This window comes from Corylus avellana, chromosome ca4 (genome assembly GCF_901000735.1).
Source record: "Corylus avellana chromosome ca4, CavTom2PMs-1.0".
NCBI classification, from domain to species: domain Eukaryota; kingdom Viridiplantae; phylum Streptophyta; class Magnoliopsida; order Fagales; family Betulaceae; genus Corylus; species Corylus avellana.
In genome coordinates, this window is record NC_081544.1 from 18,649,997 (window position 1) to 18,667,008 (window position 17,012).

A 17,012-nucleotide genomic window follows, 5' to 3' on the forward strand; every position below is an offset into this window, starting at 1 on the left:
GGCATGCACTTATGCGCATAAGAAGAATGCTTGAGCATGTCTAGGCTCGAGCGTAGTAGAAGAACAATTGATCGCAGCCCTATGCTCGAGTGCACATGGGCTAGGATCGAGCGCATTCATGCCAGCTCACATGACAGCTTGTGGAAATAGTCATTTTTCAACCCAAATTAGGTTTTCCAGTCCTAGTTGTACTAGGACTTAAATCTAAGAGTTTACTAGGGTTTCTAGGACTTCTAGGGTTTTTCTTAAGCCTATAAATAGACCTATAAGCCACACAATTCAAGGGAGAATTGAAGACAATTTTGATAGGAAGCTTTGGGAGTAGAATTGATGACTCTTCAAGGAAGCATTTTTCAGGTTTATTCTTTTCCTTTTTATTTTATTATGAAGATCATTAACATCAAATTTATGTGTAACTAAATAATTTAGTAGGACTAGATTGAAGCCCTAATTATGTCTCTTTCATATTTCAATATTGGCGTCATTGTGATAATCATATTGTGATGCTTAACTTGATTATTCCTTGCTTTATTGAATTCCTCCTATGAATGTGTTTGGCCAACATATGCATGTGGTATGGATTATTTATTTGAGTCAATTTGAATGACCGAGTCCTGGGTTTATTAGAGTGACAAAAGATATCTTAGCGGGTTCATGGGGTAATCAACATGGGCAACCGGGAGTATACACCCATGCCCTAGGCCTCATGTGTTTGTTGATTTCCATTGAATTATATTTTCTTAAAGAACAACTTAGTATACACCCATGTTAAATCCTTTGAGAAAGAAAAGAATTAGAGTATACACCCATGCCTAATTCGTTGCTTAGGGAAATCAATAGCGTAAGGCATATACACCAATGCCCTTAGGTTGGCAAACATTAAGTATTCTTGATATGATTGGAACATTGGCATATTGTTATCTTTATTTCTTTTCAACATATCAATTTCGTCATAATCTTGATATTTAATTTAGAAAATCAATTCTAAGCAAAATCAACAATCCTCGTGGGAATGATCTCGTATTTGCCGCACTATACTATTGTTTGATCTTGTAAACTTGCGAGTTAAATGTACCGATTGTTATCTATTAATTTAGGTTGTATTCGGCACAACAAATTTTTGGGGCCGTTGCCGAAAATTGTTTAAGTTTGTTTAGAATTTTTTTTTCCTAGTTTATTTTGTTTTAATTGTTTTAATTTTTCTGTTTTCTGGTTTTCCGCAGTTCCTGTGCTATCTACAGAGGTGCGCTCGAGTGTCTATTCCAGGGCGATCGAGTGCACTAGCTAGTGCGATCGATCACACATTCGGACAGTAGCACTAAACTATTTTAAGTACGGATCTGATTTTTTTTTTTCTTTTCATGCAGGGTCATTCGAGTCTGCATCTTCGTAAGTCTTTATTGTTAATTTTGTTTTTATTTTCCTTTTAATTTTAACTTCTGTTTGTTATTTTATTTTTTACACATGTGGGGAAACATTCCAAGATCCCATTGACCATGTTCATATTGCCATAATCTTTATCACCATGTTAGAGATTGTCCTTTAACAATACAATTTTCTAACCATTCTTATGGGCATATGAACACATCATTCTCTAGACCGGGGAACGACGACTATTCTGATTCCTATAACTTGTCATGGAGCCAATAGTCTAATCTCCAATGGCAAGCTCAAGCTCCTAAAGATCATGCTCCAAAATTTCATGAACTGCATCATCAATCATATCCGCAGTTCTATGGTCAATCATACTCCTTTCTTAGCCACAGTGAGTCCAATATGCAACTGCTGGAATACATTGCCAAGTTGGAAGCATACCGAGAAGAGCCACCTCCTCTGAAGAGTTCTAACTTAGAAGAGAGTACCTGCTATCAAGACGAGGAGCCATCTCCCATCGATTGGCCTCAACAATACCAAGAAGAACCACGTCCTCCTGAGATCCCTAAAAAGTTGTTAGCTATGATCAGATTGGCAACCAATAATACACTACAAGCAGTTGAGGAGATGAAGAACTCTCACTTGCAATCATTTGAAAGGATGGAGGCCCACCTCAAACAAAGAGTTGATATCCTCAAAGAAGAAGAAGAAGAAGAGTGTCAAAGTCAGTTTGTGGCAAATCCTAATGGACAATACATGGAGGATGAATGCACTTACTATCATGAGCAAGCTATCACCACATTGAGGAGTGAAGAAGTGGTTGAAAATCAAGTGGAAGAAAGGAAGGAGGAGCAAATTGAGGTTCCACAATAACCACATCGGAAAAAAGAAGAGAGCACTAAGACTTCTTCAACATCAGCCCCTATCCCCGAAGTACCAAAAGGCCAGGAAAGTAGTTTGTTAGAGCTATTATATGGGCAAATTAAGGACATCAAGATAGATAAAATCCCTAAGTATTCTCATCGTATTATTCTAGCTCATGATTCCCTTCCGGATGAGAAACTGTTTAAGAGAGTGGTCCACCCCGATCTACAGACAATTGGAATTACCTTTCTGTAGGTAAAATTCATTCTCTTTGGTCCAAGAGAAGAAAAGACTGGTGATTCAAGTTTAAACTCAAGGGTCAAAATGCACTAAGTGCATCAAGGATAAGGATTCCATTTGCTTGGTGAATCCCATATATTTTGACTAAATGAGTCAGCTTCATAGGTTCGAGCGCAGGCCCTATGCACTTGAGTCCTTCATCAGGCCAGGGTCCATGATCTCCATCCAGGTTTTATCCTTTCCTTTGTTGTTCCATGTTCATTCTTTGATTATATTTTTACAACAATGTGTTAAACTTAACTGGTATTTGGTTGGAGTATCATTTGTTTCAAGGACAAGTGTACTTGCGTTCAAGTTTAGGGGTGTGCTACGAGCCATACTGTTCCAGCTAGTTTTTCCATCTCCTTGGTAAGATCTTTCCATGTTATACACACATTGGGGACAATGTGTAATTTAAGTTTGGGGGTATGGGAGACATTTACACACACTTTGTTCCTAAATTTTTGAAAAATTTTGCATGTTCATGTTTTGTCTTAAAATTTTGGTTGATCTGAAAAAATTGTGATTTGATTTCATTGTTGAGCTTAAAATTTTGAACACATAATCGGATGATAGAGTTTTTAAGTTTGGTTACTTACTTTAGGTATCTGAGAATTCATCTGTTTGAACTGATCTGACATAAGAACGTTAGCACATAATTTGTGGGGTATGACATGAGAGTCTGTTGTGTATGTTTTAATGTCTTGAGGAAGCTAGGAGGCTTGTTAGATGGATACTTTGGCGCCAAAGAAAAAAGATAAAAAATAATAATTAAAAATTATGATAATAATATGATCATTGATAAGCTTTTCATTTAGTAACTGGACCTCTTACCTCATTAAGCAATGCGTGTTCACGTCAAAATGTGAAGAATTTTGATTTGGTTAATGTCATGGTTAGTTTGGTTTCGTAGCTTTTTTGACTCGAGTTAGTAAGTCCTTAGGGGTGTCTCTATACCTAATGCCCTAAAACCATCTGGTTTGGGAGTCATTGACTTAACACTCGTTACATGGGTCAATTAGAAAGCTTAAGGCAACCGAACATTGCACAGCCTGACCCAAAAGAAAAAAAAAAAAAAAAAGTTATGCCATAATTCAAAGATTTCAATGAACTTTGAGATATTGAGACATTGCACATTAAAAATAATTGAAAGCTTCATATTTATGTGCTAGCTCACTTTACACTGTTTCGAACTTGTGATGCCTTAACCTGTCTTTTGTAAGTAATTAGACTTTAAAATTCCAATTCATGAAAAAGATGTAGTTTATCTTTTTAAACTTGCTAATGAATGAAAACCATGATTTTGAGTGATATTTCAAATTTTTGGATAACATCAACTTGTGCATAACGTTTGTGGGTAACATTCCAGGAAAACCCTCACAAGACTCCACTCGTCCTCTAGGGAATGCCTAGGGGTTTAAAAGGTATGTTGCATACACTAAATGCAATCGTACATCCCACGAAAGATGTATTTATCTTTTTGTTTTTTGTTTTTCATTTTGTTTTTAGTTTCGTATTGCTAAGAGACTAGCAATATGTAAGTTTGGGGGTGTGTTACCCCTTAATTTAAACTTGTAAATTTCTTAGTCTTGTTATTTTGTGCTATTTTATTTCCTTTCTGTGTTTTCTTTGTTTTTATAGGTTTTTGAGGAAAATGATGTAATTCTGGAAAATTCAGACTTAAAGGGCAATTTTGGGAAAAGGATAGAAGTCTTGGATCAAGAGCAAGCATTCAGGTGCAGTGCGCTCAAGCCTAGACGTGTAGTCATGCGCATAAGAAGAATGCTCGAGCGCGTCTAGGCTCGAGCAGAGCAAAAGAACGATCGATCACAGCCCTACGCCCGAGCACACATTGGCTAGGATGGAGCGCATTCGTGCCAGCTTGCGGAAATAGTCCATTTTCAACCCAAATTAGGTTTTCCTAGTCCTTGTTGAACTAGGACTTAAACCTATGAGTTTACTAGGGCTTCTAGGACTTCTAGGGCTTTTCCTCAGCCGATAAATAGACCTATAAGCCACACTATTCAGTGGAGAATTCAAGACAATTTTTAGAGGAAGTTTTGGGAGAAGAATTGACGGCTCTTCAAGGAAGCGTTTTTCGGGTTTATTCTTTTCATTTTTATTTTATTATAAAGATGATTAGCATCAAATTTATGTGTAACTAAATACTTTAGTAGGGATAGATTGAAGCCCTAATCATGTCTCTTTAATACTTCAATATTGATGCCTTTATGTTAATCATATTGTGATGCTTAACTTGATTATTCCCTGCTTTATTGAATTCCTCATTTGAATATGTTTGGCCAACATATGCATGTGGTATGGATTAGTTATTTAAGTCAATTTGGATGACAGAGTCCTGAGCTTAATAGAGTGACAAAAGATATCTTTGCAGGTTCTTGGGGTAATCAACATGGGGAACTGAGAGTATACACCCATTCCCTAGGCCTCATGCGTTTGTTGATTTCCAATGAATTATGCTTTCTGAAAGAACAACTTAGTATAGACCTGTGCTAAATCCTTTTAGAAAGAAAAGACTTAAGAGTATACACCCATGCCTAATTCGTTGCTTAGTGAGATCAATAGCTTAAGGAGTATACGCCCACGCTCTTAGTTTGGCAAACATTAAGTAATCTTGATATGATTGGAACATTGGCATATTGTTATATTAATTGAGTATGATTAGTGGTGGATATCAAAGCCCTACCCTTTCATTTATATTTATTTCTTTTCAACATATCAATTTCGTGACAATCTTGATATTTAATTTAGAAAATCAATTCTAAGCAAAATCATCAATCATAGTGGGAATGATCTCGTATTTGCCGCACTATACTTTCGTTTGATCTTGTGCACTTGTGAGTTAAACATACCAATTATTATCTATTAATTTAGGTAGTATTCGGCACAATGTCAGCTTTTGATTGGATACTCGCTATTGATGGGTATCCGAAGTTCTGTCTAATTAATCCGTTTACTAGGGCTCAAATTCAGTTGCCACCTCTAGACACCTTTCCAGATGTTTTGAGATTTGATCATAACAAGCCGAATGAAGAATATTTTATTTATGGGGCAAGAAGATATATTCCTAATCAAAAAACATATTCAAAGGGTTTGGCTTACTTCCGAGAAATTTTCGTCAATAATGTTGTCTTGTCGTCAAATCCTGCTTCTAATGAATTCATGGTCATGGCCATCTACGATGAGCTTGGAGAATTTGCTTTTTGTAGAAGTGGGGATAAGAAATGGAGTAAGTTAAAGGTTTCACGATTTGCTGAAGATGTCATGTCTTATGAAGGAAAATTCTACGATTTAACTCGTAGTAGAGAAGTTTGGATTGGTGACGCTATCTCGCTGCCACAGATGACGAGAATTGCGCCGCACCCTTCACGGCATGTCCCAAATGAGTGCTGGTTGGTGCGAATGACATCTGGTGAACTTGTGTTCGTTAATATGAAATTTAAATGGAAACCAATAGTTGATGATCCCGAAGAAAGGGAATATTATAAAACTACCCACCTTTGTGGTCTACGAGCTATTTCAAGGACGGTTGAAATGGATTGAGGTAACAAGCGTAGGAGATGATGCTTTCTTTGTTGGAAAGAATAACTCATTATCTATCTCGTCTCAAAATCTTCGTTATGGTTGGAGAAAGAATTGTATTTACTTTCGGATGCCTACAATGGAGGCCACATAGATGAAATTGTAGGTGGTTATGACAATGTTACGTACAAGTTAGAAAGCGTAAGAATTGAGTCAATACCAGGGTATGTAGTTAAGTGATTATTTGTTGGTATTACCGGCACTAATTTGGGGTATTCCTAACCCAACTCCTTAAGGAAATAAAAATGTATTGCTTAAGATCTCAATGAGGATGCTTAAGTTGTAACGAGGATGAAAAATGCCACCCTTTTTTGCCTTTTGGTTTAGGTTCAGATCTTTGCATTCAAAATGCAATATTTGGCATTGGGAGCTTCGCCCATCCATCAGAATACATAATATGATAGCTTTTGTAGTATGATGAACATGTTAGCGTATCCATGAGAAATAAAACATCACCAAATTTGATAAAATTTAGGTTGGTTGAATGGTTAATATTTTTTTCTCTCTTTTAACATATGTTCTGGGAAACTCAAAAATAAAACTTATAACAATATGATTATTGATGAACATATATTGATAAAAAAAAAAAATGGTGATTGATGAACCTATATTGATCAAAACAAAATATTACCCAAGAATAAATCTTAAAACAATATGATGATTGATGAACATATATAGATCAAAACAAATATGATGATTGATGAACCTATATTATTTGGAAAATTTGCGATTTGGCCTTTAAAATTATGTGTTTTCAAAAATGCACTTTCTTACCTATAATTTGAAAGCACCAAAAAAAAAAAAAAAATCTGCATTTTCAAATTGCAATTTTTTAAAAACAAAATAGATAACTTCACTTTAGATCCCTGAATTACCAAGCGATTTGAGAAGCCCCCTCCCCCCCAAACTTCAAAACCTCTCAAATTAAACCCCTGAACTTTCAATTGTAATCAATTTGAGCCCTTCCGTTAGATTTTAAATGTTAAAAGTGAGACAATAACGTTTATACCCCTAACTTTTTTATAAAATTCTATATTTACCCTTAATTCCAAATCAAGCAATAAAATAAAAATAAAGTAAAAAAAAAAAATAGGGATATTTTGGCCTTTTTAGGAGTAAATCAGGGAAGTTAACGTCTTCAAATTCACTACAATTGAAAGTTCAGGAATCCAAATTGAGAGGTTTTGAAGTTTGGGGGCTTCTCAAATCGCGTCATAATTTAATGGTCTAAAGTGAAATTACCCCAAAACAAAATCCCAAATAATCTATTTTCTGCGATTTAGTTTACAATCGCACTTTTATTTATAAAATCACAATGCCAAATACATCTCATAAGGCTTTCAAGATGTCCTCAAATTAGAGAGAGGAGTTGATCATGATGATCCAAAACACTTTCAGTCATATTAGCAACCATAATTATAGTCGCACTCTCCTGTGGACGTAGGCACATTGTCGAATCACATAAATTTGTGTCTCAATTTTCTCTTACTCTCTTTCCTTTCGATTCCATATTATTTATCATTGTTGTGCACGGTAACAACAGTTGACCACTAAATTTGTACCGTTTGAAGATTTTTTAATGTTTAATCTAATAGTTGGTAGATATGTGAAGAGTGTACGAAAGGTGGACTAGCTCATAAATATGTATCTCTTTTCAAAACTTTCTCATCCACTTACTACCATTTATCTGCAATTTTTCCATGGATAGCTATTCTAAGAATGTCTCGGTTGAAGGTTTAGAAACTACCAATGAATTTTGTTGTGCACACTGTGATGACTGTAAAGTGAAAGTTCTTGATGATCTAAATGGGCTCCAAAGTCATACATAAGATTGTCATGTACTCTATCCAGATTGTGGCAATAGTTTCAAAGATGAAAACAGAATGCAGCAACGCTATAAATGCGTTTGTCAGTCAAATGTATCATAGTTTTGTCAACTTTATTTTCTGAAGTTTGTCAAATGTTTGTACTTTTTTATGTAGCATAAATCTTGTAGGCGGCATACAAAATCAACATACACATTAATTCCAAATTGTCGTGTTCAATTCATAAACAAGACGTTGAACTTGAAAATGGATTTATTTTAATAATCCCTATTTTATATATATATATATATATATATAAAATTGAAATTACTCATCAATTATGAGCAAAAACTTATTACCTCTGAGATCTTAATAAGAGTTCATCACCACTGAGATCTCAATCTTCGATCTCATCACCGCTGAGATCTCACACTCCAAGCATTTGGCTCATTAGCAGTGACATCTTGTCACCGCTAATGAGCACTTTGTCACTGCTATTGATAAATAGTAGCGACTTCACGCTAACGGTCCAACGCTAATGATTAATAAGGGTGACTTGTTTGGGTCTGGTACGAAAGTAACATAGTGATAAAGTAGACTTATATTTAATATGAATTAGATTTCATTTAAGATTAACTTAGATTAGTTTTGTTATCAGTATTTTTAGATTAGAGATAAACTTGCGTCTATTTGTATTTCAATTATCTAGCTATTTATTTTAGAGTCGGTATTTCATTAGTTATCTTTTTGCGGGTTTATCTCCAAGTTAGTGTAGGAGTTCTACTCCAAGTCTAAGTCGTTATAATGTTCCTATTTAAAAGATGATATTTTAAGAAAAAGAATAATCAGAAAATTTAATTCCCAAACCTTGAATTTGAAAAAGGTTTAGGTTCCTTCATAATCTAAGGCCTAGGTTCCCTCAGAATCTAAGGTCTAGGTTCCCTTAGAACCTAATTTCTATCCCATTACATATTCACGTAACATTTGGACTCACCCTTGAAAACCGGCTTATAAGGGAATGATGCCCAAGAGCTTATATACACATGGTCAAGATTAGACTTAACTCATGTGGGAGACTAGGATCATAACATACCACCACGCTTCCGTGGCCAACGTCCATGGCGGCCCACTCTATTAACACTGATCTGATGGTAACCCTTTCTTTTTTGGCGGCTCCACTCACCTATCAGTATTTTAATCTAGCCCATAGGTCGCCCCCCTTCGTGACTGAACCCCTTGACATGGTGGCTAGCTTTGATACCAAATGAGACAAACCTTGGGTAGAACTCTCCCATGAAAACCGGCTTATAAGGGAATGGTGCCCAAGAGCTTATATACACATGGTCAAGAATAGGTTAACTCATGTGGGACACTAGGATGGTAACATAATTCACGTAACAGATTGAGTAACGCGTCTGTCGATTGAAAGAGAACCCAAATCTGGCTTTTTCTTTCTACCAATTTTGATAAAATTTAGGTTCTAAGGGAACCTAGACCTTAGATTCTGAGGGAACGTAGACCTTATATTCTAAGGGAACCAAAACCTTTTTCAAACTCAAGGTTTGGGGATTAAATTTTCTGATTATTCTTTTTATTAAAATATCATCCTTTATTTATTGAACAATTTATGGTCCTTGAAATTTCAAACATTCCCATTTCATCATTTAAATTGGAATCTCCTATATATTTCAAGGAAAAAAAGCACCGTGATTTTAGCAACATCAAAGCACAAGAAAGGAGTAAAATCCAAACATGGGTTTTATGCGCTTTGCAACGACTTTCTTCGTGCAATTGGAAGATCTGCAATAGTCACCAATAATTCCCTCATTTAGAAGACAAGTATTTTCTATATAATTTATCATTCTGTGTAATGATTTTGAAACCCCTAAATATTCCCCAAATAGCTGTAAGGAATGATCAAACCCTAAGATTCAAAGCAATCCCCCAATCAAAAAACCAAGACACCAAAATAGAAACCAAACACCCATAAAAATCAACACAAAACCTAAAGGCAAAGTAGATTTACCTAAAGAACCTGCCGAAACAAACTCCTACCCACTGCAATCATCGGAACCACTGTGAACAACCCACTCCAAAAAGCAATAAAATCTCACTACAAAAATTCAAGAGATTAGTGACTTCCCATTGGTGACGTATCAATGGCCAAAAATGTCACTAATGGGTTGGTGACATGTAATTGGTGATGTGGGTGACACATCAAAAATCCACTGGTCAAGAATGGGGATTGGTGCCGTGTGGATTGACCACATGTCACCAATTGGTGACATGTGAAATTCCACACGTCACCCACCAGAAGTGACGTGCCATGTGTGGCATGTCACCAAAATTGGTGATGTGCCACTATTAATACAAATCATAAAACCCATATAATTATGAGCCTTAAAAAAAATACATAGCAAAATAATAAAAAATCATTCAGTCAACAATGAAATCAAATAATCCACGAGTTCTCTCTCTCTAGCCCTCCCCCTTTCTGCTAGGGTTTCATCTCTAGCAACCGTCGGAGGGGGAGAACCTTTGTTCTCCCCCTCCGGCCCTCCTCCCCTCTCCCTCTTTTGCCTCCCCCCTCCCCACTCATCACCATCTTTCGCTTAGCGAGCTAGCCTATTTACCTGATGCCCCTAACTCTTTGGGCGATTTTTTCCTTTCCCTTCCTCTCCAGCTCTTCCCCATCCTTTGGTCCCTAGTTGTTTTTGTTTCTTTCTGTAATTGCTTTTGTTGTTTTTTCTGCTTGTTTAGGTACACTTTGTGGGTGATACTCTTGGGGTTTCACTCAAACTTCCCCCTCCCTTTGAGTGCGCTACCGATTTCCTCTGCATGCTCTGCCACTCACCGTCCTTTACTGGGCCTTTTCTCGCGCCCCCACCGCAATGAGCTTCCAACACCCCTTCCGGTTTCGGTTTCTAGCGAGCGCTCGATCGGCTCTTCTTTTCAGTTGCTATCATCCTCTTGGTGTGTTTTTTATGTTGTTTATTTCCCTATAATTTTGTCTAACTTTCCTTTTTTTGTTCTTTCTGTCTTGTTTTGTTTCCCTGTAATCGTTTTTGTTTTTGCGTGTAATAATGCTCAGTCCTCTCTCTCGATCTGCCCGCCTGATGCCCTTCGGGTTTGTTGCTTTGGTCCAGACCTTTGGGTTGTGGATGTGAACGTTATCCTGGCTTTCGGGTTGAAGAGGATGAGCTTTGGCTTGGGCTTCTTTACCCTTAGTGCCGAGGAATAAGAACTACCTATGCATTGGTTTGAGTCTGTTTGGCTCAGATTTGCTGTTTAATTTGAAAATTAGTCATAGGTTAGCAGATTTTGTTTGAATCTGAAATGTAATACGTCATCTTTGATGCTTGTAACCTCATAATGTTGACTATGATTGCTTCAAAGCTTTTGCTCTGTGTTATTTGAGCTTTAAACTCATTTATCAATGAATGAGACTAAATTGATTCCTTTCAAAAAAATACAATAAAATAATCCTCCCACATCATATTCAATGCTTAATTATCTCATAGGTGTTTCGCAGTTCATTTTTTGTACAATAATCAAATAAATTTTTGCCTTCTTTTTCTTTCAAAAGCATAAAAAGTACTTTAAAAAAAATATCTGAAAATCTGGGTAAATCATACAAATTAACAAAAATATATGCATATATCGAATAGGCCTAGGGAAAATATCAAATAAGAATCATGTTATATCAAAACAATTAACGATTTTATAAACTAATTGTTTTTTACACTTTGGTTTGGACATCGAATATGTAATTGCTCATAAGATGTTGTATAAATATATATAATAGTTGAAATCCCCTTAGAAGTGCCTTAAAATTACGACATGTAATATCTATATATTTTTTATTATAAATATAATTTTTGCTAATGAAATCAAAAATAAATACCTAATCATTATGTTGAGTAAAAATCTGACAATCTATACAATTAATAATTAATATACAATTATATTTTTTAAAAAAAAAAATCAAAAATCAAAAATAAAGCAATGAAATTTTTTATTAATAATCTTTTTTTTTTTTTTTTTTTTAGAGAAATTCATTTTGATTTCATTCATGAATAATCAAGAACATAAAACTCTTACAATCACAGAGTATACAATTCTGAAATTCATAGTTAAAGCTAAAGGATTACATATCATAGAGGTGAAAACATAGAAATCTTACATTGAATTTCTATGACATCAACATCCGCTAACCCATGCCTAATCTTCAGCTTATAGATCAGATCTACCCGGTGCAAACTCTATCCAAAAAATAGGTAACCCATTCTCTTGGCATAAGCAAAAGCTCCACGCCAAAACTAGTGCTTCTCGACCTGAATGGCTAAAAAATTATTCACGTCGTAAGCCCAAATGCCAGGACAACAAAACAAACAAGAAAATACAGGAAAAAAGCAAAAAAAACAAAAATCGACAAAACAGTTTTAATCATCAGAGCAAGGAGAAGAGGAAGGCTGTCTAAGGATTCTGGCCGAAGAGGGAGGAAGCCGCACAGGAGTGTGTGAGCCACACTTCGGACCATGGATGCCAGATAGCGATGTGAAAAAACGGTGATGGAGAGGTGCGGTGGAGATCAGCAGCACGGTAGAGATGGCAAGGTGGAGTCACAACGGGAGTAGTGCTATGGAGCATCAAGAGAGAAGAAAAGGCTCAAAGCAAAAAAAGGTACACAAAAGAAAAACCGCACAGGAGGGGGGGGAGAGGGAGGAAGCAAGGCCCATCCCTCCTTCCCCAAGCTGAGGGCCGCATAGAGAGAGCTAATTGGAGTCTATTGGAGACCTCACCAAGTTCTTGAAATCTTGATTAATAATCTTTATGCCTCTTAAAAAACCAGTTTTTTATTATTTTTTATTAAACGACTAAACCCATGCAACTTAAGTTTTTTTTTTGAACTAGTTTTTTTTATTATTTTTGATTAATAATGCAATGAAATTTTATTCTATTTTGTTTCTAGCTACCAACATCCTATCATTTAGTTCATCTAATTCAACTATAACATATAATATTATGTTATATACATATTAAAGTGATTAAACATAATAATACATAATAATTTGATTTGTATTATTTGTTTCTTTATTTGATTTTGACATCAATAATATTTAATTTATTTACTAATTTATATATGGAAAACTCTTCAAATATAATGACCGGTTTTTTAAGTAAAAACCAATTCACCCTTAAAAAACCCGTTAAAAAATTATGTTTTCAAAAACCGGTTTAGCCTTTATAATTAAAATGCATTTAATTAATTGCCTATAGTAACGTAACAATGCCACTGTCACGTCACTATAAGGGGTGACATGTCATAGTGACACGTCACCACTATGACACGTCACCTTATTGGTGACCTGCCAAACTAGCACGTCACCCCTATAGTGACATGCCACAATGGCACATCACCAATAGGGTGACATTTAAAAAATAACACGTCACAAATAATTCTTATTTCAATTTTTTTGTTTATTTTTCCCTTTTTTGAAGTATTTTTTAATGGTTATTTAAATTGGTGACGTGTTAATATGTAACACGTCACTAAAACAATTAGTGATGTGTTAGGAATGAACACATCACCAATTGGTGACGTTTGAAAAAACCTTTCACTGTAGACACGTCACTAAATTGCTAGTTTTTTGTAGTGTCAGAGAGACACAGAGAGAGAGAGTGAACGACCCGCTCCAAAAAGCAATAAAATCTGAGAGAGTGAGAGAGAGAGAAAGAGGGAGTGAGAGAAAATTTTTTTACCTAGTTGAGCAAGAGGTGCGTCTACGGGAGGGAGACAGAATTGAGTGACTAATTAAGCCAAAAAAATTTGGTGCGAAAGTTTGTAAGGAAGCGCCAAAATTATTAGTTTTTTTTTTTAAAAAAAAAATATCATATGTAGGGCCATTAGTGGCGACATTACACTATTGCCACTATTAACCATCATTAGCGGCAACATGTAGCATCGCCACTAATAGTTTCTAGTTTTTGACCACTGTCTGCCAAAAAGAAAAATTCCCCGAAAAGTTATTAGCAGCAACTTCTTAGCGTCACCTCAAAAAGCGACGCTAATGTTAATTTTTTACTTTTTAGCGTCTAATATTAGCGGCGACATGAAAGTTTCCATTAATAATCTGGCTGCTAATGAGCCAAATGCTTGTAGTGTCAATAAGAGCAAATCCTCATTACATTAAGATTTCAACAAGAATAAAATATCCAAAACACATATATATGATGCACCAACTATATGTTTTTTTTTTCAAATTTTTTTAATGTTTTTAATAATTTTTAATTTTCAAGTACACATGTCCATTTTTTTAGTGTCAATTTATGGATGTAAGTTCGACGGAGGTATCATCTCTGTTTTTAGCCATAAGCGATGTACCATATGCGATACAAAATGAAACCTATGTAATTAAAAATAGAGTACTTAAACCTCATGGAACAAAGCGTGTTTAACCCTAGAAAAAAATATCACTTCTTATCTTTTGTCTCTTTCCTTTCATTTCCATGAGACTGCAATGTAGGAGAAAGATAAAGAGGCAAGAAGAATACTTGGCAGATAAGAACATGTATTAGTGGGACTACTTTTAACGGTCAAATATTTTCTGTTTTTAGAGGGGCGTAGGAAGGTTCAACAGTAATTTGATTTCAATTCACTAGATCTTCAAAGGGATGCCAGATGTAGGAAGCTTCAACAGTAATTTTCTATTATTATAGATCAAACAAAGAATTTCTTAATTTTCACGTGAATATTTGGGATGCCATGTAATAGGCTAGGCCTTTAATTATTTCTACGAAATAATCATGGTTTGATTATCTTAATTTGCCATGGCCAAGGATACTACATAATTGTTAAGGTATTTACTGCAATGTCATCCTTATCTCATCTTCGCATTTCAAATATTGATGTACAACAAGATAAGGACAACACACATACAATATAACCTAACCTCATCTCTACTTCCTCACAGAACTTGAGATATATATCAAGGCCAATCCAGCAGATAATACCCAAAGGATAACCCATGGAAGCATATTTATCAAGTGTACCAAGTTTACTTGAAGTCTAATTGTTTATTATTTATCTCTCTTTTCCCAAAATTAAATAAATATTATGTCAATTCCCCCGTAGTGTAAAGAATCCATCCAATTTCTACTAATTTGCCACTCATCTTATGACTACAATTTTTGTTACAATTCACCAATTTGAGTCAAAGGGTCTGACTCATTTAATTAAATAGGCTGAGTTTGTTTTGACCTATATAATCTTATACACATGTCTCGACACAACACGAACAAGACACCTGACATTTCGAATTGACAATTTTTGACACGACCTTTAAACCCAACACAAATCTAATACAAAATTAATGAGTTATAATTTAAAGACATGACTCGTTTAATTACAACAAGTGTCACAATCGTTAGTTCATGGGGTTAAATTAAAAATGATTGTCAATTGAGGAGGCCAACGTATATTTAACCATCCCTATTTATTTTTATGTTTTATTTTCTCTTTCTTCAAAAACTTTTATAGCTCGTTTGAGTTTACGATTTTTTTCTATTCTACTGAACTGAATTCAAAATTGTGAATATCAAGGAGAAAAAAGACTTGAGATTATGTTTGTGTTGTTTGAAAAATATAAAATTTTGAATAAAGTTCAAAAATTTTTAGTTGAGTTGAGTGTTAGAGCATTTCCAATGGAAGAAGCCAACAATTTGTTTAGCACAATAATTTTTCAACGATTATTATTTCTCAAATAATCATTTTTGTAACTATAATATTTTTGAAATGGTTGTATCTTATAATAATTATATTTTCCAACAGTTATATTTTACAAATGTCGTATTTGCCAACATTAAGTATAAAAACCATATTCTCATAGTAATATCAATCATATTTATCAAATATCTTTTTATTAAAAATTGTGAAAGAATATTCTTATACTGATCTCTTGAAAATTGTGAAAATTTTTGGGGAGAAGAGAAAACAGGTGAGAGAAAGAATAAAAAATAAAATAGCTCTCTTAAAAAGTGCTGCTATATATAGCTTTTTTTTTTTGGCTAATCCAATCAAATATTCATTTTGCATTTTTTTTTTTACTAATCCAATGTAGGGGGTTTTTTTACAAATTTGATTAGCCATTTTAGATAAAAGTATCATTTGGCTCCTCCATTGGAAATACTCTTAATAGTGTCAAATTAGCTAAAAAAGATAAAAACAATTAAAAATTAAAAAAATTAAAAATTAAAAGAATTTGGAAGAATTGTCTTCCCAAACAAGTATGATGCTGCGGTTCATGTGTATCTGAATTAGAGCAATATTTCAAGGAATATCTGATCCGAAAGTCTGATAGCTTAATCCTTAATTACGAAGGTGGATCTTATGAACCTTTGAAGCCACTTTACAAACTGCTTTACAAATTCACACATATTCAATTGAGAAATTTCAGATATTAATTAATTTGCTGTCTCATTCCTCTGACTTATTTTTTGATTTGTGTCTCCCTTTTGTGTCTAGAATTTGTCTCTAATGTTAATTTTTTTTTTTTTTTTTTTTTTATGGGGAAAATACACTTTACTCCCAAAGTATCTACGCATTTGCGTTTTGACGCCCAATGTTTAAAAATCGACAAAAAGACTCCACAATGTATCTGACGTTGGCAAAAAATACCATTCATCTATCAAATCCATCTATTTTGACGAAAACCAAGTTATGTGCATGACACAACATTTTTTAATTAAAACTTTTGAAAATGCCCTCGGGGTAAAGTGTAAACATAAATGACTTCAGGGGTAAAGTGTAAACAAAATAAAATTAAAAATAAAAAAAAATAAAAATAAAAAGCGTATGTAAAAACTAAGAAAAGAAATTAAACAAAAACCAAAAACTAAAACTAAACTTCAAAAAAACTTAAAACAAAAGGTTTATATACAAAATAAAAAAGGAAATTCAAAGAAAAAAAAAACTAAAAAAAAAAAAAATGAGGAAACACTAAATTAACTAAACTAAGCCCAAAACTTAAAACAAAAATTTTATATACAAAAAAATAATAATAATAATAATAAATAAAAAATAAAAAA

At 34.3% G+C, this 17,012-nt stretch overlaps 1 protein-coding gene across 1 annotated transcript; it reads left to right on the plus strand.

The window, feature by feature from the left end:
* Nucleotides 1–5,427: 5,427 nt before the first annotated feature.
* On the plus strand, nt 5,428–6,081 carry LOC132178169 (uncharacterized). Its single transcript, XM_059590621.1, has one exon. It carries the CDS (start codon nt 5,428–5,430, stop codon nt 6,079–6,081), a length of 654 nt encoding a protein of 217 aa, XP_059446604.1.
* The last annotated feature ends 10,931 nt before the right edge of the window (nt 6,082–17,012 follow it).